A 21,510-nucleotide genomic window follows, 5' to 3' on the forward strand; every position below is an offset into this window, starting at 1 on the left:
CAGTTGGCCTTCTGATACATGAAAACAAGAAACATGAAATGGAAACAAGTATTTGAGTGAAACTCCTAATGCAAATGAATTATTATACAAATGAACATGATACATATAGCGCTCAGGGCTACGAAAGAAGCTAAAAATAGATATACACGAAACATATCGAAACACCAAATAATGTATGATTGCACAAATTCCTAGCTAATACCATCTTAAGAAATATATTTAACGCATATCTTAAGAGTAACAAAAGTCGCAAAAACATAAAACAAATTTCTTTTGAAAGACAGCATGCTCGAAATGTAGCACGTCAACTGGTAACCGCAGAACTTAATACAAATTCAATATGCATTCTGGTGATAAGAAAATTTAACAGGGTTTTTAAGTACTTGTCTCACCTATTTCTTGGCCATAACTAATTGCATTTGGCTCCAACCTGATATAATTTTCAGTCTAATATTTTTGAAATCGGATTTCATTAATAGCGTATCAGTTGCATATCGAGTACACAACAATAAATTTGATCAATCTAATGACTATAGCCAAAGATTTATAGTTCTTTGGTTTCGGATTATAATGGATTATAAGACAACGGCTCATTAAATCATGTGCACTATTTATTTACATGAAGTTGCAGACGATATTTGCTACCAAAGGTAATTGAAAACAACCTCTTTGTTATTACTAAAAAGAGAATAACAATGACAAGGTTGCGTACATTCGGTCAAAGTAGCTTCACTATCTGTCATTGATATATGAGATGCATGGAATCACAAAAAGCTCACGGATCAAAAATCAGGACTACATTTTCCAGAGTGGCAAAAGTTTACTGATTTGCTCAAAGTAGGTTGCAAAGATCAGAATTGTTTCTGGTTAATAGCAAAGTATCAGCTCAGTTTTGAATTAGTTTAGGGTAAAATAGCTAAAAACACTCCTTTAAAACTATAAACTGTGGAAATATAGTGTGAAAGGTAATTAATGAATATAGTGTAAAAAATAATTAATGAATTTACCATAATGTGAATGCATTCAATATAATTGTGGATGAACTAACTTGCCTATAAATATGGAAGTTCACCAACGTAAAAAAACACACCAATGAGAGAAAATATCTCAATCTTCTAACTTTTACTCATTCTATTTCCTCCTTATCTTTCTAAGTTTAACAAAAACCTTAATTTTTTCACCTCCATTCACTGTTTTAAATTGAATGTAAATCTGTTTTTTTTTTTTTAAATGTTGAAGGTAAATCTTTACCACTTCATAGAATAATTTTATGAATTCCAAAAAAAAAAAGTAATACAATACATAAGTACTTTATTCCAAAATTACCCCTTATTATCGTATTTTTTACAGAAAATACTTTTTTTTTTTTAATCTATACTAAAATAACTTACAAGGTATAATATGTTGGAAATACTTTACATGTGAGACAAGATCTCACATCGATAAAATAGTGGATTGTTGACTTGCATATACGTGGGTGAGCTAATCTTCCCACAACCATATGGTTTTGGGAAACAATAAATCTCACCGAGTGTATGTACAAGTCAACGCTCTTGACTCGATCGTGTCCACTCAATCATGTGACGAATTGTTAGAACCTAATTTAATATAATACACTTTAATGGTCATTTTCTTCCACCATAGTCCAATACCATTGCTTTATTGCCTTCTTCCTTAAGCTAGTACCTTAAAAGTTTAAACTATCTTTTCTTCTCTCTTCACACTTTTTTTCCTCCTTTTTTGGTTTTCACTTTCTCTCTCCTAGGGCATACTTTCTGTGCTCTTTCTCTCTCCTCCTCCTCCATTGCTGTTCGACTTCGAGCTCCGCCATTTTTGTTTATTAGCTTCATGATAGTTTAATCTATGATTTAGTTTGATTAATTTACTCTGGTAATATTTTTTCTCTCCTTTTTTAATCTTTACTTGTTATTTTGTTTGTGTTTAGTAATTTGAGTGAACTGAATATGTTGTTTTTTCATTGATTTGATTTCTTTTTTTGTTAGTTTTTAGTTTGATGCACGGTTCTTTTTTCAAGATTTAAGCTAAACTGACACTATAAGTTCTCTATCTTATCTTATCTTTTGGAGTGATTTAAACTTGCTGTTTGTTTAGTTTGTGAAAGTATATTTTTTTTTTTGTTAATTTTTTGCCCTGTTGCATGTTCATCTAATCGATTTAATTTTTATTTTTTTTAAAATAAAAGTCCTGTACAGTTATTTAGTCATTGAATGTTTGAATTGAGTTGGAATCCGATTTTTTGTTTTTCTATTTGTTGCCTTATCTAGCTTTATCCCAGTTGCATCTACACGATTAGTACATACTTCTATTAATTTGTATTGAATTGTTTTGGTGAGTGAATAATCAATTGAACTGAAAAGTGTGCATTTGGTTAAATTTATTTTGTGATTTGTTTTGGCAGGGGTTTTGAAGTGAATTTGGTTAAATATGTCGTCTTCTACATCGAGAGTTGGAGGTTCCGACCAACCGCCAACAAGGCCGTTGATGAGGACACAAACGGCGGGGAATATTGGAGAAACGGCATTCGACAGTGAGATAGTTCCGTCATCTCTTGTTGAGATTGCTCCCATTCTTCGTGCTGCTAATGAAGTTGAAAAGCATAATCCTAGGGTAGCTTATATGTGTAAGTTTTTTATTTTCTTGTTGCAATTGATATTCAATTATGGATTTTCAATTAGGAGTGTCAATTTTTGTGTTGCTAGTAATCTTTGATGTTTAGGTTTGTTCTTTTTTGCGATTAAAACTTTATGTGAACCTTCTATTTAGAATAGAAAAAGGAATTGAACTTGGATTTAAGGTAAGTGAGTAGACAGTAAGTTAATTATTAGGTGCTATTTCTAGCAATATTGTATGCTATTTTCGGCAATGCTAAGCAGTGAGTCTCAGCATGTTGAGGTTGTGTAGATTGTAGAAGTGAGAAATCACATATATGTAGGTTTATGCTGATTGTACTTGATGTTATGGCGGACATGAAATTTTCGACATGGCTCGGAAAATCTGGGAATTTGATCCTTTCTTTCTCCGAGCTTTCCAACACTACAAATTTTTGTTGGTTTAGCATGAATGTTTGAACGGAATTGTAATATCTAGATCATACCTTATCACGTTTTGCCTTGCAAAGCGCAACTTCTTATGCTTCATAGGGTTTAGCTGAAAATATTCTTTGTCAATTTCGGCTTTATGCTTCTAAACTTGTTGTATAACTTTTTAGCATTGTTTCTATTAGATTTTAGTTTATGTGACTCTTGATAACAATGGGTGGCTTGCAGGTAGGTTTTATGCTTTTGAGAAAGCTCATCGATTGGATCCAACTTCCAGTGGTCGTGGTGTCCGGCAATTCAAAATTGCACTTCTTCAAAGGCTAGAGAAGGTTTTACATCCTCACTTATTCAAGATAGATAGATCATTTATTGTTAAAACTAGGCTTGATTGCTAAATGTATTTGATAAAATTCGTTTCTCAATCTGCATTACGAGCCCCTTATTTGTGATTAGAGTACGGGCTGCAGGTGCTGATGTTTTGCAAGGAATCTTAGTGATTGTATTTCACTTTAAAGATATCGTTCCTTATTCAGCTTGGTAGATGTTTTTATTATTGGTTTGTCGTGATGAACTACTCACTTGTACCATCAAGCGGACTAGGACATGGAAATTCTTTTTTATGTTTTATAAATCTATTTTTCATGCTAACATTATAGTGTATTGTCTCACATGAGTTATTGGCAGACTTAATGAGAAAAGGCTACCCCCTTTTTCACTATTGTGAGTCGTGGCTGGTTCTCGTACTACTGCCTCTGATTGTTTGACCTCTGTATAGGCTTCGAACTAGTTATCAGAATGTATATCTTTTACTGTTAAGTGTAATGTGGCTGGTCTTAATAACTACTAGTTCTGCAGGAAAATGATCCAACATTAAAGGGAAGAGTTGAAAAGAGTGATGCACGCGAAATGCGAAGTTTTTATCTGCATTACTACAAGAAATATATTCAAGCTTTGGAAAATGCAGCTGATAAGGCTGACCGGTGAGTTAAACATGCTGTGTGAAGAACACTGAGAATTTGAATGTTTTTTCTGCTCTGCTTGCTATAATCAAGAATCAAGAACTTAAAAAATAATTTTCTGTTCAGTGCTCAGCTCACTAAGGCGTATCAGATTGATAATGTGCTGTTTGAGGTATTAAAAGCTGTGAACTGGACACAGTACATGGAAGTTGACCGCGAGGTAAGATGTATTCATATTACATACACATTTCAATTAACAATGGATATTACATTGGTTCAACATTAGATTTTCATTTTTTTAGATCTTAGATACACACAATAAAGTAGCGGAGAAACGTGGAAGCAAACTTTAATGAAGCAAGCATCTCAATGCCTAATGTCGATCCTTATAATAAAGCAAGCACGTCAATGCCTAATCTTGACCTTTCAAAGCAATGAAAATGATAAAGAATATGACGAAGATATTTGAATTTTTCTTAACAATGTTGTGTTGCTTATTTAGTTGTATTTCCTTTTTATATGCAATATCCTTTTTATGTATTGATATTATCTAATGTTAATAAAATTATTTTAACTATATATTTATTTAATATGAAGATATGAATCCGTTTGAAAATAGATTCAAATGTCAATGCCTCCTAGGTGGTGGAACAACTCACACTATCCTAAAGCACAAATAATACTTTTCTGAGTTGAAGATGGTGAATGAAAGCAGATGTCACCACAATCTCTGGAACTACTACACTAATAGAAGGATACGGAAAAGCTCAAACAATACTTCCTAATGGGACAAAACTAGTAATTAATGATGCTTTATATTCGAGTAAATCTCGACGAAATCTCATAAGTTTCAAAGATGTATGCCAAAATGGTTATCATTTAGAAACAATGACCGAAAATCGCACTGAATATTTATGCATCACATCTGAAAAATGCGGCAAGAAAAGCATTCATGAAAAATTACCAGCATACTCATTGGGATTATATCGCATTAATATAAAATCGGTTGAGATAAATATGGTGTCTAACCAGAAGTTAGATAATAAAGAAATGATGAATTTATGGCATGACCGATTGGGTCATCCTGTTGTGGGAATGATGCGAAAAATTATTGAAAATTCAATTGGGCATCCAACGAAGAAAATGAAAATTCTCCAACCAAATGAATTATCATGTTCTGCATGCTCACAAGGCAAATTGATAATTAGACAATCTTTTAAAAAAATTGCTACTGAAACTCCTAAATTTCTAGAAAGAATTCATGGAGATATATGTGGGCCAATTAATTCTGCTTCTGAGCCATTTAGATATTTTATGGTATTGATTGATGCCTCAACACGATAGTCACATGTAAGTCTCCTACAAACTAGAAATGTGGCATTTGCAAAATTAATTGCTCAAATCATTCGATTGAGAAATCAATTTCCAGATTATACAATTAAGCGAATAAGGCTTGACAACGCCGGAGAATTTACATCTCAAACTTTTAATGATTATTGTACCTCAATTGGAATTGATATAGAACATCCAGTAGCTCATGTTCATACTCAAAATGGTCTGGCTGAATCATTGATTAAAAGACTCCAAGTAATAGCAAGACCATTATTAATGAGGTCGAAATTGCCATCATCTGCGTGGGGCCATGCAATAATACATGCATCGTCATTGATAAGATTAAGACCAAGTGCTTATCATAAATATTCATCACAACAATTACTGCATGGTCAAGAACCAAATATATCACACTTGAAAATATTTGGATGTGCAGTATATGTCCCTATTGCACCACCCCAACGTACAAAAATGGGTCCACAAAAAAGGATGAGAATTTATGTCGGATTTGAATGTCCATCAATTATCAAATATTTAGAACCAATGACTTGTGATTTATTTAATGCTAGATTTGCAGATTGTTATTTTATGAGACAATATTCTCATCCTTAGGGGGGAGAGAAAGTGGACCCAAATAAGAAGGAAATAGATCTCACATGAAATGCAATGCATTGAAAATATATGATCAAATCAGTCCTTGTGTATTTATTAAACGGACTCATCAAGATTTTCTATAATTGCAGTTTATGTTAATGATTTAAATATCATTGAAACTCCCAAAGAGCTTGAACAAACTGCAAAATACCTGATGAAAATTTTGAAATGAAAGATCTTGGGAAAACAAAATTTTACCTTGGATTACAAATAGAGCACTTAAGGGGTGGAATATTTGTGCACCAATCCAACTATATAGAAAAGGTTCTAAAAATATTTAATATGGACAAATCTCATCCGCTGAGCTCTCCAATGATAGTGCGATCATTAAAACCAAAAGATGATCCATTTCGACCTTGAGAAGAAGATAAGGAGATTCTTGGCCCTGAAGTGCCATATTTAAGCACAATTGGAGCTCTGATGTATCTAGCTAATAATACAAGACCTGATATTGCTTTCGCTGTTAATTTATTAGCTAGATATAGCAATTCACCAACAGGGAGACATTGGAGTGGGATAAAAGATTTGTTACGCTACGTTCGAGGAACTAAAGATATTGGACTATTTTATCGATCAAAGCAAGATGCTATCTTGTTGGATATGCAGATGCTGGATACTTATCAGATTCCCATCAGGCTAAATCACAAAATGGATATGTATTCACATATTGAGGTACCGCAATATCTTAGAGATCCACGAAACAGACACTAACAGCTACATCATCAAACCATGCAGAAATTGATCGCCCTTTATGAAACAAGTAGAGAATGCGTTTGGTTAAGGTCAGTAATTGGTCACATTCAAGAAGAATGTGGGATAAACTCGATAATAAATTCTCCAACTGTAATTTTTTAAGATAATACCGGTTGTTGAACAAGTTAGTGAAGACTTCATAAAAGGGGATAGAACCAAACACATAGCACCAAAACTTTTCTTTGCACATGACCTCCAGAAGTATAAAATAGTAAAAGTCAAACAAATTCAATCAAGTGAAAATCTTGCAGATCTGTTCACAAAGTCCTTTCCATCAAAGGGATTCGAGCAACTTGTATGTAAAATTGAAATGTGTCATCTACGAGATATCTGTTGAACTCAGGGGGAGAATCATACTCACTGCACTCTTTTTCCCTTCGTTCAGGTTTTTATCCTATTGGATTTTTCTGACAAGGTTTTTAACGAGGCAGTATTAAACAGAAATATTGTAATAATATTTTTTTTACATAATTAGATTGCATTCAAGGGGGAGTGTTGAAATATAGTGTGAAAAATAATTAATGAATATAGTGTGAAAGATAATTAATGAATTTACTCTCATGTAAATGCATTCAATGTAATTGTAGATGAACTTTTACACTAGTGAAAGATAATATTTATATACTTGTCTATAAATATAAAAGTTCACCAATGTAAAAAAACAAACCAATAAGTATAAATATTTTTATTTTTTAACTTTTACCCATTCTATTTCCTCCTTATCTCTCTAATTTTTAACAAAAACCTTAATTTTTCCACCTCCATTCACTGTTTTGAATTGAATGTAAATCTGTTATTTTTTTTTTTAAATGTTGAAGGTAAATCTTTACTCCTTCATAGAATAATTTTATGAATTCAAAAATAAAAAAAAGTAATACAATACATAAGTACTTTATTTCCAAAATTACCCCTTATTAATCGTATTTTTAAAGTAAATACCGTAATTTTTTAATCTATACCAAAATAACTTACAAGGGTATAAACATAATTAAAAATGACTGAAAAAGTGGGACCCACACTTAGTAAAATCCAAAAACAATAACTTTCTCTTTAGTTTTATTTGGTCATTTTAAACTGTTTTGGCTAAGATACAGATACAGACATACAGTACGCTCAGTCTCTCATACACTTTAATGGTCATTTTCTTCCGCCATAGTCCAATACCATTGCTTTATTGCCTTCTTCCTTAAGCTAGTATTGCTGTTCGACTTCGAGCTCCGCCATTTTTGTTTATTAGCTTCATGATAGTTTAATCTATGATTTAGTTTGATTAATTTACTCTGGTAATATTTTTTCTCTCCTTTTTTAATCTTTACTTGTTATTTTGTTTGTGTTTAGTAATTTGAGTGAACTAAATATGTTGTTTTTTCATTGATTTGATTTCTTGATTTGATTAGTAGTTTGATGCACGTTCTTTTTTCAAGATTAAAGCTAAACTGACACTATAAGTTCTCTGTCTTATCTTATCTTTTGGAGTGATTTAAACTTGCTGTTTTTTTAGTTTGTGAAAATATAATTCTTTTTCTTAATTTTTTGCCCTGTTGCATGTTCATCTAATCGATTTAATTTTTAGTTTTTTTAAAATAGAAGTCCTGTACAGTTATTTCGTCATTGAATGTTTGAATTGAGTTAGAATCCGATTTTTTGTTTTTCTATTTGTTGCCTTATCCAGCTTTATGCCAGTTGCATCTACACGATTAGTACATACTTCTATTAATTTGTATTGAATTGTTTTGGTGATTGAATAATCAATTGAACTGAAAAGTGTGTATTTGGTTAAATTAATTTTGTGATTTGTTTTGGCAGGGGTTTTGAAGTGAATTTGGTTAAATATGTCGTCTTCTACGTCGAGAGGTGGAGGTTCCGACCAACCGCCAACAAGACGGTTGATGACACAGACGGCGGGGAATATTGGAGAAACGGCATTTGACAGTGAGATAGTTCCGTCATCTCTTGTTGAGATTGCTCCCATTCTTCGTGCTGCTAATGAAGTTGAAGAGCATAATCCTAGGGTAGCTTTTCTGTGTAAGTTTTTTATTTTCTTGTTGCAATTGATATTGAATTATGGATTTTCAATTAGGAGTGTCAATTTTTGTGTTGCTAGTGATCTTTGATGTTTAGGTTTGTTCTTTTTTGCGATTAAAACTTTATGTGAACCTTCTATTTAGAATGGAAAATGGAATTGAACGTGGATTTAAGGTAAGTGAGTAGACAGTAAGTTAACTATTAGGTGCTATTTCTAGCAATATTGTATGCTACCTTCGGCAATGTTAATCAGTGAGTCTCAGCATGTTGAGGTTGTGTAGATTGTAGAAGTGAGAAATCACATATATCTAGGTTTATGCTGATTGTACTTGATGTTATGGCGGACATGAAGTTTTTGACATGGCTCGGAAAATCTGGGAATTTGATCCTTTCTTTCTCCGAGCTTTCCAACACTACAAATTTTTGTTGGTTTAGCATGAATGTTTGAACAGAATTGTAATATCTAGATCATACCTTATCACGTTTTGCCTTGCAAAGCGCAACTTCTTATACTTCAAAGGGTTTAGCTGAAAACATTTTTGTCAATTTCGGCTTTATGATAACTTTTTAGCATTGTTTCTATTAGATTTTAGTTTATGTGAGTCTTGATAACAATGAGTGGCTTGCAGGTAGGAATTATGCTTTTGAGAAAGCTCATCGATTGGATCCAACATCCAGTGGTCGTGGTGTCCGGCAATTCAAAACTGCACTTCTTCGAAGGCTAGAGATGGTTTTACATCCTCACTTATTCAAGATAGATAGATCATTTATTGTTAAAACTAGGCTTGATTGCTAAATGTATTAGATAAAATTCATTTCTCAATCTGCATTACGAGCCCCTTATTTGTGAATAGATTACGGGCTGCAGGTGCTGATGTTTTGCAAGGAATCTTGATGATTGTATTTCACTTTAAAGATACGGTTCCTTTTTCAGCTTGGTAGATGTTTTTATTATTGGTTTGTCGTGATGAACTACTCACTTGTACCATCAAGCCGACTAGGACATGGAAATTCTTTTTTATGTTTGATAAATCTATTTTTCATGCTAACATTATAGTGTATTGTCTCACATGAGCTATTGGCAGAATTAATGAGAAAAGGCTACCCCCTTTTTCACTATTGTGAGTCGTGGCTGGTTCTCGTACCACTGCCTCTGACTGTTTGACCTCTGTATAGGCTTCGAACTAGTTATCAGAATGTATATCTTTTACTGTTAAGTGTAATGTGACTGGTCTTAATAACTACTAGTTCTGCAGGAAAATGATCCAACATTAAAGGGAAGAGTTAAAAAGAGTGATGCACGCAAAATGCAAAGTTTTTATCAGCATTACTACAAGAAATATATTCAAGCTTTGGAAAATGCAGCTGATAAGGCTGACCGGTGAGTTAAACATGCTGTGTGAAGAACACTGAGAATTTGAATGTTTCTTCTGCTCTGCTTGTTATAATCAAGAATCAAGAACTTAAAAAATAATTTTCTGTTCAGTGCTCAGCTCACTAAGGCATATCAGATTGCTAATGTGCTGTTTGAGGTATTAAAAGCTGTGAACTGGACACAGTCCATGGAAGTTGACCGCGAGGTAAGATGTATTCATATTACATACACATTTCAATTAACAATGGATATTACATTGGTTCAACATTAAATTTTCATTTTTTTAGATCTTAGATACACACAATAAAGTAGCGGAGAAAACTGAAATCTATGCCCCGTACAATATGCTTCCTCTTGATCCAGATAGTGCAAATCAGGCAATTATGTGATACCCAGAGGTACGTGGCGCTTATGTTTTCTCACGTTTAGAGAATTGCGTGGACTCTTTATCAGGGCATCCAATTTGCAGATACAAGCTTCAATGGCTGCCCTTCGTAACACTAGAGGCCGTCCTTGGCCCAAGGATTACAAGAAAAAGCAAGATGAGGACAGAAAGGTTGATGAATAATGATACAATAATTGGATGGCAAATCACATGAAGGATCTTCTTAAAAAGGATAATATTATAGAGGATTTATTTGTATTTGATTGTTTTCCTTTTAAAGCATATTCTGATATTATTACGTATTAATATAAAGTAAAGAAGGAAATAAACAATAATTGATTGAAGACCAATATGGTAGAAAATATTCCGGTACCTACAGGCTACAATGTAAGGTATGGCTTATTATTTATTATTGTTGCCATATTTGGATTAAAAATATTAAATTCTTACACTTGAAAGGCTTTATCTCTATCTGGTTTTGAACTTTTCTGAAATTTCTTAGCATTACTAAACTTTCAGATATTAGAAAACAGGATTTTTTTAAAACTAGAATCACAAACTTTACATCAAATCTGTATCTTTTAAGATATTCTCCGATTTGATCCGTCCTAGGATAGACCATCCAAGGAATGTGGAGCTTATCCATCAACTTGGGGGCATTCCTGGAATAGCTTGAAATTTTCTCCTTTGACACATAAAAAGGAACTTCACGTTTCTTCTTAACTCACTCAAACTCCACCCATTAGTCTTATAAACTTTCTTCTTCCTTCATTTTCAAAAAAAAAAAAATAAATAAAATATATATACTTCTCTTCATCACCAATGCCTGATCCAACCAACCACCCTAGCCTAATTGGTCATGGTGTCCATGACGCAACACTTTCTCTAGCGTCCTCTGGTATAGATCCTAACAATTGCCATGGTGCAGTTGATGTTAACCCTTCACTCAATACAGCTATCACTCTCTCTTCTCGAAACCGGACTATCCCTGTGCCAGGCCAAGTGGTCTCTGGTCATATGGATGAGACCATGACTAGAAGATTAAACCTTACTTTACCTATTGGTTTCCTTCCGCATAGCACATCTCATTCTTATTCACAGCCTGTAAACATTAACATCATGGTCGGAAATAATAATTCTGTTAACATAAACCTTCGTAGCGGCCATCCCCCTTCTCAATTCACCCGAAATAATCTCTTAACAACATCATCAAATGGACTACCGGCCATGAATGGTGTCTCCAAACCTGCATCTTCACATTTCCAGCAGCCATTTCTAAGTCCATACTCAAACCAAAGACCTATACTAGATAGAATTTCAGAAACAAATCCAAGCCCCATATTTAATAGAAATCATTCAGAATATGCTTCACCAATTGTTCCTACAATGACTGGAACTAGACCAAATACTAATCTCACAAACTACAAGCAAGAAATTCTGACTGCTATCCCTATATCGATGAGAAACCCAAGACAAAACCCCGTCAGTTTATCCCCACATCAACGGCAACCATCCCAACCATACCACAAAGTTCCTAGTCAAAATCACACCTTTTCTCAGAGGGGAAATGGCTTAAGTTTCAGTCAGCCATCTTGGTATCTCCCTGGTGAGTTAGACTACATTTATTCTGTTCTTGAAAGTTCAAGACAGAATATAACAGAACATCAAGTCCAGGACTATGATGTTGGAAATGGCACATTCCATGAAACTTCACCCAATCCTCGACCAAATCATTCAACATTTCCTAAAAGTCAGCCTGCAACGGAACAGGTAACTGAACAATCTCCTGAACCTAATTTTGACGGAACTCTCCCTCAGACAGAAATAACTCAACTGCCTCCTCAAGTGCCTTGTCAAGATGGCAACAGAAATGAAACAAGTGAACGCTATCCTCAGTATAGAAGGCATACTTCAGCCATGAGATATCATCCCTACACAAGGGAAGACTACCATTGCCCTCATTGCTCGGAAGTTTTTACTGATGCACATCGTTATGCAGCACATAGAAGCATCCACTACAAAGGTGAGACCCCAGATGAGAGAAAGAGACGGCGTGAATGCAAGTACCAAGCGAAAGATCTGTACCTTTCAAGGACTGATAGTGGTTTGACAGTATTGACAGGGAGTCCTCAGGAGGGTGAACCAGTAGTTCGAAGGGGTGATGAATCCAATCAGGGAGAACAAGTACTTCCTAAGATCATCAAGGAAGAGCCTTAAAAGATTTACTGTTTCCCAGTTTTTTTCTGTTATTGTTCTGTTTTTTGTTTTGCGGTTACTAATATTGTTATTCTGTTTTTTATTTTGATGTTGCTGATATTGTAATTTTATTTTTTCTTTTGAGTTGATTAGTAATTTAGAATTAAAACTCTACAGAAATTGTGCTCCGATACTAATTTAAGTTTAGATGAAACAATTGGTCCCTTTCTATAAATATTTTGAATGAGTCCACCAATAAACCCAACAGTTCGATATGCAGATTGAAACTCCAATTCCATACAACATTGTTAAATTGAGATAGTAACGTAATCGCTTCAAATTTTGTTCCTTTTTCTATATAAAAATTGTACGAGACCACCAAGTAACTAGAACGAGCAGTTCATACTACAATCTGATACTCCAATTTATTAAAACATACAATATTGAAATAGTAAACTTATTGCCTCATCAATAGGACCAAAGAGTTTATATTCCCAGAAAGCCATATGAAATGATTATTAAATCTATCTTATTTTGTGTTGAAAAATACATTTCATAATATAATAGCATATACAAATGTGTATATCAACCATCAAGTATTCAAACTCACGCAACTTCATGTGTGGTCGTGTGCATAAAGAACTTATAGGCCATTTAGAAGAAAAGCATACCTGTATCCCTTAATAAACAAAGTCCTAATTTCCTGGCAGAAATTTCAGCCTCCCAGGATTTTGGCAAATCAGCCAGGCTATATATCACAGGGGCTGCAATTTGGACAAGATTGATAACTGCAATGTTATTCACACTTTTGTTAATAGAAGAATAACTTGTAGAATAAACATGTTAAAACACAATCTGCAACGTAACTAGCATCAGAGACAAAAACACTAAAGTAATCTCAAGCTAAACAGTTCGCTTAGGTGAAAAGACCTGGACTATTTGCAGCCACTTAAGACGGCCAATTTACACTCTCCACAACTACTAGCATATTTTACAAACTTAGTATCACCAACATAAGAAGCTTATCTTACTTTGCCACAAACATGCAAACAAGGAAGTAAGATATCCACAGCCTACACCCGTATCATAAGAAAACACAGTTCTAGGGTTATTTAAGTGGTAAGTAATAAGTAGAGATAAATCAGTAGGAGGGTTTTGCTTAACAAGGCAAGAAACTAATTGGTGGAAGCTTGTGGAAAAACCAAATGCTAGTGTTATAAATAAAGAAATCAAGGAGAGGTGGATATCTGATTAATTGAAATGCTAGATATGTAAGCTGTCAAGTAATCGTCTCCGCTATCATGCTATGTTTATTTTTAATAAATTAATGTGTGTGTCGGGATATTAAAGAAGTTTCATTTTGTTCGTTTATAAGCCGACCCCAATCATTTGGGATTAAGGCTCTGACATTATTGTTGTGTATTTGATCGTATCATATTTCCTAGATGGAATAGGAATGAGTAATTGGGTATTGCGAGTTATATTAGGATTGCTTCAGGAAAATTCTGAACTTAATTTCTCCAAGGCCTTAGAAAGTAATTTCTAATTTCTAATGTTGGGTTTATGATGTTGTGCATCAATTTTGACTCAAGAAGTCTGAGATGTAAATTCACCCAAGTTAACAAGACCTATTTAATCATGTTAAGCATAGAACTCAACTAAACCCAAGACTAACACACGTAATTACCATATCATGGTATCAGATTTTCCGATCCAATACAAATATTATGTAAAACATAACATCCATAAAACAAACCAAAATATATAAAAATCAATTTCAAGATGGCAAGCAATGAAAAAAATTGGGTAAATGAAAGCATTATTTTGCTTACATATAAAAGACAGCTGTGAAACGTACTGCTCAGCATTGTCTTTTCGGAATCTACTTGCTTATATGTCCCATGAAATATCCATTACTTAACCAACCTTGGGATTCCTTTTGTGTATTTCAAGTTAAGTCTTCAGTGATTCGAAAGACATGATTGACTACTTAGGGAATCGGAGCTTTCAACCAAAGCTAGGCGGTTAGTTTCTGCGACTAAACAAGCAAGCACATAGTAAATTGCATCTGATTTCAAGTGAGACATATCACCAGAAGTAAAGACGCGTAAGTCGTTCTCCAGATATATCCAGCTGCATCCTATAAGCTTCCTGACCTCCTTTCCTTTCATCTTCTTCCTTATCCTCCCTACCTCATCCCAATCATCCTCTGAAGCGTATACATTAGCTAATTGCACATAACGAGACCCACTTTCACCTTCGATCCTCAACAGTTTCTCCTCCACTTCTTTAGCCAATTTCAAATTTCCATTAATCCTACAGGCATTCAGAAAAACACCCAGTAGGACTGCATCTGCTTCCAAAGGAATCCTTTCCATGAAGGCAACAACCTTGTCCATCCGATGCGCTCTTCCATAGAGATCAATCATACAAGCATAGTGATCAACACCAGGTTGTATAGCATAGTCTCTTGCCATGGAGTAAAAGTATTTTTCACCTAATTCCACCAAACCAGCATGCCGACAAGTCGACAGAAGAGCCACAAACGTTGCTTCATTTGGTTCAACTTGTTTCCTACACATCTCCTCAAACAACTTAATGGCCTTGCTTTCTTGGCCATGATGGGCATAACCAGCAATCATCACATTATAAAGAACCGAGTCCCTTTCATCTACTCCCGAGAAAATTCTTTCCGCGTATGTTATGTTACCACTTTTGGAATACATATCAATCATTGCACTCAAAAGCTTTCCATCTTTTTCAATCATATTCCTTAAAAGGTAGGAATGAATCTGCTTTCCAGAGTGCAAGGAAGCTTGTATAGCACAGGCACCAAGCAGAGTCATCAATATCAAAACATCAGGAATATTTCCTTCATTGCTTAAAAACTCTCTCAACAGCTCAAATGCTGCTTCACAGCTTTGACATTTCACATACCCTGAAAACAATGATGTCCAAACCACAGTGTTCTTCTCGAGCAATGTGTCGAAAAGTCTTCGAGCTTCCACCATGTTGCCTATCATTGAATATGCCACAATCATTGAGGTGATTGAGAAGGCATTCCCAACACTATATAACATATAAGCAGATTTTGCATAATCCATATTACTACACTTGCAATAAACATCAACAATACCACTACTAATATATGCATTCTCAATAAACCCACCTTTCAAAACATACGCGTGAACTTCCTTCCCGATAGTAAGGTTCCTCATACCAGAACAAGCACCTAAAACACAAGCAAAAGTATGGTTGTTTAATCTAACCCCATTTTCCATCATACAAACAAATAATCTCATTGCCTTCTCATGAAAATCATTTTGAACAAACCCTGAAATAATTGTATTCCATGAAATAGTGTCATTCAACTCTGCCTCACGCCAAAATATATCTAAAGCCAAATTTAACTCTCTTTCTCTACAACAAGCAGCAACTACAGCATTCTTAGATACTGAATCTAACCCGCCCCTACGATCATCAAAAACCCGCATCACTTCTTGAAAGCACCCACGTTTTGAATACATGTCAATAAGTGAACTACACGAAAACCGACTCGAATCATTCCCACTTTTCACCATTAAAGAATGCAACTGCTTTCCCAGAGACACAAACGATAATCTCGCAACCAAGTTAAGCATTGTAGAGCTAGTAAACTCATCGATACTACCTCCACAAATTTGAGATGACTGCATCTCACAAAAAAGTCTAAGAGCATTTGTTTCGTGTTCGTGCCCATTATCAGAATATACATATCCAGCTAACATAGAATTGTATGTTACCAAATCTTTATATGGGGAAGATTTAAAAAGGTTTTCAGCAGTTTTTAGATCATGATTTTTCAAGTATGCAGCAATTATAGTGTTCCAAGTGAACACATTTCGTTCAGGCATTTCGTTAAACACTTTCTGGGCACTTTGTAAAACACCATGTTTAGAATATAAATGGATGATTTGGTTTGATGTAAATATGTTGTAGTGAAAACCGGTTTTAATGGCTTGACAATGGAATAATATGACCTCTTTAAGAGATTTTAGGTGCATTTAAATGCAGAAAAATGTAGTCAGTGAAGAGAAAGCTTGAATTTTGAAGCCTGAAGGAAGTTAGTATTAGAAATATGTACCCAAAATTTGACAAGTTTTGAATGTCTGCTATGACTTCAACCAACAAAAAAAAAGTTCACTATTATTCCTTTGAAGATTTTCCTAAAATAATGTTATAATGTAGTTTTATAATTATAAAATATCGCTAATTTAAATTCGATATATTATCAGTACATATAGGTTTGGAATCAACTTTGATGGTAGTATATCTTTATTAGTTACTTTTAAATTAAGATGATAATTTTTTTTTTCTGAAAATTTTCTTTTTCATATTAAATTTATAAAATAATAAAAAAAGTTATTCTTAATATACCTATCAATATTACATAAATAGCCATTACACATTTTCTTTACCTCGTGACAAATCAATAACAAAATATATATCAACTAGTCTCTTGGGACAGACCGTTTATTTGAGAGACGTATCTTAAGCCCAGCCCATTAAATATTAATGACTATCGTATTCTTAATGTCAACTTATATTATCCTTAAATCCTTAATGCTTACTTAGTATTCTTAATGGCTACTTTCAATATTTTAAATGTTTATTTACATTATTCTTAATACCTACTTACAATATTTTAAAAAATATATAATGTACCGGTCCAATTAATAACCGTCTCTCACAAGAATTCGTGAATATATAACCATACCCTTACTAAAAATCAATAGTTTGTTGGAGTTTAAGTTTGTGACTTTAAAATTAAAAATGTAAATTTAGTAAATTGACATATTGCAAATTTGCAATCATATTTGTATGCTAGTTGCATTAACCTATGAGATATGTCAATTTAATTGGAGCATCATCCATCCCATGACACCAATATATTGTTGATATGTTCCATAATGAGAGATCCATAACATTAACAAACAAAAATATTAAAGTTGTCTATATTTATATTATAAATTTATTATGTCAATTGATAAATTAAAAATTACAGGTTACTTTTTTAAAAAATTTGCTTTTATTTGATGATAATAAAAACGTTTTACCCCATAATTTATGGAGTTGCCATTATTAATTCACTTTTGTTAGAAAAATTGATCTTATATGAACGATATGACAATGAATTAAATTTTGTAAATAATAGATAGATTGAAAATTACATGTTATTGCAACATTATTTAGTAAAGAATCATTAAATTTCAAATTAATGTTGCATCTTATATCAAATTATATATATTGCACACTACAGATAAACGGACTTGATCTCAAAGTACTTTATTTCATATTATTTTTATAAATGTGAAAATCTGAACTATATATAATCATTTTCCTCAAATATGCACATATCACTTGTAGTTATTTTCTAGAAAACATAATATTCAAAGGTAATTATAAACACCGATAAATTATCGCAAGTTACATATTACTCTAAATTAAGGGGTTTTAATGTTAGTCTATATTAGTTTATATATCACTTCATAGTACTCCCTCCGTTCCTATTTGTTCTTCCTATTTGGGTATTTCACAAAGATTAAGAAAAAGAGAATCTTTGGTGATAGTGGGTATTATTTTAATTATATAATAGTGTGAAGTAATGATTGTATTGGAAGTATGAAGTTGTAGTGGATATTATTTTAATTAAATAGTAGTGTGAAGTAATGATTGTATTGGAAGTATAAGAGAGAAAATAATTATAAATAAAAGAAAATGGGTACATTAAAAGAAAAGGGGGATTTTAAGGGGTAAAAGTGAGATAAAAACTTTCTAAAAATAAAAAGTATTCTAAAGTGAAAGAACTTTTGAAACTACCCGTTATAGTAAAGTGGAAAATTAAAAAGGAACGAAGGGAGTACTTTTTTATGTACTGAATGGAAATAATTAACCTTAAGGATTTACCCTAATAACCCAAAAACCTTCTTGTTGAATAATGAATTATATAGGGTTGAATAGCCTTTGAAAGCTATGACTTACGAAGTTTACCAAACGAATGCAGGCTTCTTTGAATACTTTGACTTCATTAGGTCAAGTCATCGTCATGTAATACGCAAATAAATGTTTGGCTATTGGATATTGGTCTATTTGTACATGAGGTATTTTTTAAATGCTAAACTCAATTGATATATACACTGATATTTAGAAAAAAAAGCTTTAAAATTAATTTGCAATTTCATACAACTTGTTGTTACACATACCCAAATAAAAGAAATAAATACCTAGTGAAATTGCATATACCTTTTGTATTCTAATAGCTTTATTTTTTCCATGTGTGAAAGTATGGATGGGACACAATGCATTATGCATGCATGCATATTCCATCAGGAGTCCACAATAAATGGGTCAATTGGTGGAAGGTTACTTTATGACTTACGTAAATACTTCATATGACAATTTTATCCCATCTCCTTTTCACCATCTATTTTTTCTCCCTATTCAAATTGCAACAAAAAACCCTTTTGAATAGGTTAAGTCAAACTTACAAGTTATTTTAAGGTTTTCAAAATAATTATTGGTTACAATTTACATCCTTGCTTTGCTACGTATGTTGACATAATAACTCCATATGTGTAAAATTAGGGTTCATATATTAGAATTTGAAAGCAATGTCATGATCTTTGGATTGAAATATATTAATTGCTTTGTCACTTATGTACCAACGACCACAATTTTTTTTGTGTGTCAAATTATGATCTATTTCATTTCTCAGTACAATCCAATCAAAGTTAATACTCGATATAATTTAAATTTTGATTGTCTCTATTTAACTTTAATAAGCATATAAAAGTATTATATATATATAGATATATATTACATATTGAATTCAAATTGCATATTTCGCTTTATTTTATACACCTAATATGTTTTTTTAATTGCGTTTATGTAAAATAAAACAAACACATAATGTGACATGGATATGTCCATGCCCCACAAGTTACAACTCACAAGTCACGATTAATACTCTATCTGTTTTCAATTGTTCTTTCTATTCACTTTTTGCACAGATTCCAATGTATAAAAGTCAAATAATCTTAATTTTGAGCTTTTAAAAAATTTTAGAAGTTGATATTTAAAAAAATATATATTGAGACGAATCTATCAAAATCCTACATGAATATGTTTTTTCATATAAATCAATGAGAAATCATAGTTAAAGTTTGACACTAAAATTCGTAATTTTATTTGAGAAGAACATATAAAAACGGATAGAGTATATACCTATAGAGCGTCATTTAATGAAGTAATGTATTAATAAATTTCGCATCACCTTCTATTAATCTACGTTCATATATTAGATATACAATATCATTCCCTATCTCAGATTAAGTAATTACTACTTTATTCGTTTTTATTTATTTTTCTCAACAACAACAATAAAATTTCAATATCTCAACGTTATTAATTGGTTCTATTTAAAATGGGTTTTGATTGGTCAGATCTAAATGATGTTAGTAATAACAAAGACAAACCACAAATGGAATTTTCACCCCAAATATGACCACCAAAATGTGAGTGAATAAAGAAAGTGGTTAGGTTAACAAGTTTAACAAATAAGAGTAAGATAGAGTTTAAGAAGGTAACGCAACCATTAAAAGCAATGTTTGGGTCATACAAAGCGTTGTTTACTTGTTTTGTATACTGACATGTATGGGGCCCATCTCCCTTCATGCATTATGGTGCCATAATAATAAACAAATACTAAGCCATTAACATCAGACAATTATCTTTCACTTACTTCCAACTTAGGAAAAAAAGGTTGAGAATTAACAGCCTTTTAAAAGACTAAATTATCCCTACTTTTATATACTCCTCCTGTTCTCCGCCACGCGTGGAGCTCGAAGTACTCATTTTACTCTACAATTTTACAGTTATCTAGAAGTGTATCACTAATTATTTTGAGGGTGTTTGTAAAATAATTAATAACCCGTAACTAATAGCTAACTAAAGCGATTGATTTGATAAATTAATTTTATTAATTGGTTTGACAAATTGATTTTAAATTTGCTGTTATAAACAGCTATAAAACAACTTATTCATAATATTAAGCTGTTTCAATTACTAATTTATTAAACATTAGCATTGATTGATTTGACCACACAACCCTGTAATTGAATCAAAATAAACTAAAATTGCTCAATGAACTATTTTGCTAAACATTCCCTATATACTCCCTCTGTTTGTTTTTCATTTTACTTTTTCACGTACTTCTAAAAAAACTTTGAGCTTTGATATCTTATGTAGGCAAAATAAAAATTGTAAAAATTATATATTAAAATTTTTTGCATTAAGACGAATCTAATAAGATCCCACATAAATATATTTTCACTTGAATATATACTTTAAAAAACAAATTTAAATTTCTCTCTCGTAAACTGAAAAAACTTGGACAAACAAAAAAGAACGGAGAGAATATTAGAATTATATGATTATTATGGTATGTTTCATTTGAAATAAGTACTTCATCCATTGTAAAATATTTGTTGCAACACGATTATTAATATTATTAATCAATCAAATTTATTTTATATATTGTGGTTAATATATAAGAGAAAATATAATTAGGTAGGATCTTGTTTGAATCATCTAACCGCATTTTTCATGATATTAAATTATTATGATGATTAAAATAACGCATTATGCTTCATAAAAAATGAAATATAGTAAGTTTAATGAAAATGAGAAAATATTTTTTAAGATAAAAATTCTAAGATTGATTTTCATTTAATT

At 32.4% G+C, this 21,510-nt stretch overlaps 3 protein-coding genes across 4 annotated transcripts; 2 read left to right on the forward strand and 1 right to left on the reverse strand.

Moving 5' to 3' along the window:
- The first annotated feature begins 1,630 nt into the window (after positions 1 to 1,630).
- On the forward strand, positions 1,631 to 4,610 carry LOC130797171 (callose synthase 3-like). The gene is made up of 6 exons (XM_057659658.1): positions 1,631 to 1,890; positions 2,420 to 2,641; positions 3,288 to 3,388; positions 3,915 to 4,039; positions 4,145 to 4,238; positions 4,321 to 4,610. The coding sequence occupies exons 2-6, from the start codon at positions 2,446 to 2,448 to the stop codon at positions 4,369 to 4,371; spliced, it is 567 nt and encodes a 188-aa protein (XP_057515641.1). The 5' UTR covers positions 1,631 to 1,890; positions 2,420 to 2,445; the 3' UTR covers positions 4,372 to 4,610.
- Positions 4,611 to 7,831: 3,221 nt separating this feature from the next.
- On the forward strand, positions 7,832 to 11,011 carry LOC130796819 (callose synthase 3-like). Its single transcript, XM_057659216.1, has 7 exons — positions 7,832 to 8,040; positions 8,564 to 8,782; positions 9,412 to 9,512; positions 10,039 to 10,163; positions 10,269 to 10,362; positions 10,445 to 10,555; positions 10,627 to 11,011. The coding sequence occupies exons 2-6, from the start codon at positions 8,590 to 8,592 to the stop codon at positions 10,544 to 10,546; spliced, it is 615 nt and encodes a 204-aa protein (XP_057515199.1). The 5' UTR covers positions 7,832 to 8,040; positions 8,564 to 8,589; the 3' UTR covers positions 10,547 to 10,555; positions 10,627 to 11,011.
- Positions 11,012 to 12,974: 1,963 nt separating this feature from the next.
- Positions 12,975 to 16,959, reverse strand: LOC130796818 (putative pentatricopeptide repeat-containing protein At3g18840). 2 transcript variants are annotated; one of them, XM_057659215.1, is made up of 2 exons: positions 14,571 to 16,959; positions 12,975 to 13,502 (listed from the first exon to the last, which is right to left on the reverse strand). In XM_057659215.1, the coding sequence occupies exon 1, from the start codon at positions 16,779 to 16,781 to the stop codon at positions 14,700 to 14,702; it is 2,082 nt and encodes a 693-aa protein (XP_057515198.1). In that variant the 5' UTR covers positions 16,782 to 16,959; the 3' UTR covers positions 12,975 to 13,502; positions 14,571 to 14,699. The 2 variants fall into 2 exon arrangements, with proteins under 2 accessions (XP_057515198.1, XP_057515197.1); XM_057659214.1 differs by having other exon boundaries at positions 12,975 to 13,526.
- Between the last annotated feature and the right edge of the window lie 4,551 nt (positions 16,960 to 21,510).

Source organism: Amaranthus tricolor, chromosome 12, assembly GCF_026212465.1.
Source record: "Amaranthus tricolor cultivar Red isolate AtriRed21 chromosome 12, ASM2621246v1, whole genome shotgun sequence".
NCBI classification, from domain to species: domain Eukaryota; kingdom Viridiplantae; phylum Streptophyta; class Magnoliopsida; order Caryophyllales; family Amaranthaceae; genus Amaranthus; species Amaranthus tricolor.